Below are 2,653 nucleotides of genomic sequence, written 5' to 3'. Positions count from 1 at the left end.
ATCTCTACTTGACCTTGAAATGCTAGCCCAGCCAGCAATCCGTAAATGAATAAATAAAGCTCTTTTTCATTCCACTGGGAGCTGGAGCCCAAGCAGGATGAGGCCCTGACAGGACCAGCAGAGCCTCGGTAGGCCGAGGGGCAGGAAGGTTGAACTTTGGCCTGACTGCACTGAATCCATTTCCTTTGGAGGTGGGAAGTGGGCAGCCAAATCCCACTATCCAGCCGAATTTTCTTCCTCCTGCCAATGTCCCTACTGCTTTTCATTGTTAGTTGGGTGGGGAGGGTTCCATCCAATATTCTAGTTGATTGTGACTTTTGCTGTGACATAATAATAATTTTTAGTTTATGTATTGTCATGACAGTATCTCCTAACACATTGTTTTTGTAATAGCCTCATAGCAGTGGTACTGGATCTTTACCAACTTGTAATTACTGTGTTAAACTTCTAGAAGTCCTTCACACAGCATTGTGGATGACCAACACATATGGATTGTAGAGGTTCGAGGAGATAGCTCACCACCATCTCTTGAAGGTAGTTACAGCTTGGTAATAAATGTTGGCCCAGCCAGTAACACTAATGTGTCCTGAATGAGTTTTTTTAAAAACCGAGATTCTTCTCCCACTCTGTGTGATCCAAGCCTACTGCTTGGAGATTGCTGAAAATGTGTTGCTGGAAAAGCGCAGCAGGTCAGGCAGCATCCAAAGAGCAGGAGAATCAACATTTCGGGCATGAGTTCTTCTTTGGCTCATTCCCGAAACGTCGATTCTCCTGCTCCTTGGATGCTGCCTGACCTGCTGCGCTTTTCCAGCAACACATTTTCAACTCTGATCTCCAGCATCCACAGTCCTCACTTTCTCCTGCTTGGAGATTGCATCAATTATAATACCATGTTTACTTCCATCAGTTAATTCCTGAGTATCCTGTGCTTCCAGGCTCTCAGCCATGCCGTTGATTAATCTTCAAGAAAAAATAGGTATCGATATTGACAAATGGTTGCTGATCCAAAGTGGCGTACAACCTAATCACCGCCCAGCTCGTTGCCATGTATTTGAGAAGGAGTGGATTGAATGTGCACATGGAATTGGGAAGATCAGAGCCACGAAGGAATGTAAACTTGAATTGGAAGATTTCCAAGAATGTTTACACCATCAGAAATTGGTATGTAGCTAGATACTGTGGGGAGAGATAATGTTTTGTAACAAAGATTTCAGAAAGGTGCAGTTGAGAGTTTGAAATGTTCTTGCAGTTGTCGATTTTATTCTTTGAGCTTAAGTTAGAAGTCTTTTTAAAGAAGTCACATCTATGAACTAAGCAATGTTTCATATTATTGTAATGGTGGAAGTAGTCTGAAATGTGGATGGCATCCTAACTTAATTCAAGTGCAGATTTCTTCCCTATGTTTAATTGATTTCATACCCATTTATGTACACGACAATATGTTGTATGGATATTTTACTATTGCCCTGATGTACTTGTGTAAGGTATGATTTGCCTTGATGGCATGCAAAGCAATACTTTTCCCTGTCTCGGTACACATGACAAATTAATCAAATCACATAATTTGCCTGCAAGAGATTACATCTCCATAAACTCCCAAGTGTTTTGCTTACATTGCTGCTGCTTGTTGTCTTGTTCACAGCACAAGAGGCTGCGTGATATCAAAATGCAAAAGGAAAAGCTAATGAAGGAAGGCAAATACACTCCTCCAGACCACCACACTGGCAACGATGAACAACGACCGTAGGTGCTGCCCTCACTTCATCACATTGGCAAGAGCAACCATCCTCGCAACACTCAGACTGAAGTATTGCACTTGGTCTGCCAAAGATTATTATGTAAAGCTTTCATGCCATGGATACCAGTATACTTGTGCAGATGGTGATAGATCTGTATAATTTACTATTGAATAATTAAATTCTAATTCAGTGTGACACTGCTTGCTCCCTGTGCTTTTAATTTGTTGAAAGATGCTCCAGCCTCAATATTATTTTGTTGATGCTGTCTCGCATTATTGGTGCAGTCTGGAAAACTCTCATGTTAAACCTTACGTGCGAGAATGAGTGTATTAGAATTCTCACCGCCCAACTCAATCTTTCTTACTAAACATGGTCTTAGATAGAACTGCACTGCTACCACCTTGATATCTATTTCACCCTGAGTTGAATCTCTGTCCCTTGTACTGTGTTTCACCAAGACCATCGGCATGCATTTTGCTAGTACCATTTCTGCCCCTGGCTCAGCTCATCTACTGCTGAAACCTTCATCCCTATTTTTGTCACCAAGAGACTCAACAATTGCCTGACCCTAACTCCTGACTAAACTCCCATCTTGCACGCTGTCTATAATCTTAAACTAGTCTAACACTTACCTTAATTCATTCTAAGCCCCTTCTCCCAGCACTCCTATGCTTGCTGACTCATTCTTGCTGCTCATCCGGGAACATTTCAATTTTATATATTTATTACATTCTTTGTTTTAAAATTTCTCTGTGATATCACCCCTCCCTATTTCTATAACCTCCTCCAGCCCTGTATCCCTCAGATATTTGCATTCCTCCAATTCTGATCTCTTGTGCATCCCACTTTCAGTTGTTTTACTATCAGTGGTTCTGTCCTCAGCTCATTCAGCCCAAAATTCTGGAATTCTAGCC

General features: G+C 41.6%; 1 protein-coding gene across 2 annotated transcripts in view; it reads left to right on the top strand.

The window, feature by feature from the left end:
- Positions 1-1,934, top strand: part of ndufs5 (NADH:ubiquinone oxidoreductase subunit S5) — a 5,831-nt gene extending 3,897 nt beyond the window's left edge. The window contains exons 2-4 of one of the 2 annotated variants that reach the window (XM_072548462.1): positions 452-534; positions 936-1,161; positions 1,643-1,934. In XM_072548462.1, the coding sequence (XP_072404563.1) occupies positions 946-1,161; positions 1,643-1,747 (321 nt within the window). In that variant the 5' untranslated portion in view covers positions 452-534; positions 936-945 and the 3' untranslated portion in view covers positions 1,748-1,934. The remainder of the gene's footprint in view (positions 1-451; positions 535-935; positions 1,162-1,642) is intronic. The other variant, XM_072548461.1, reaches the window with a different exon arrangement.
- Positions 1,935-2,653: the final 719 nt, after the last annotated feature.

The sequence above is a fragment of the Chiloscyllium punctatum genome, chromosome 27 (genome assembly GCF_047496795.1).
Source record: "Chiloscyllium punctatum isolate Juve2018m chromosome 27, sChiPun1.3, whole genome shotgun sequence".
Classification (NCBI taxonomy): Eukaryota; Metazoa; Chordata; class Chondrichthyes; order Orectolobiformes; family Hemiscylliidae; genus Chiloscyllium; species Chiloscyllium punctatum.
This window is presented reverse-complemented; position numbering and strand designations above follow the sequence as displayed.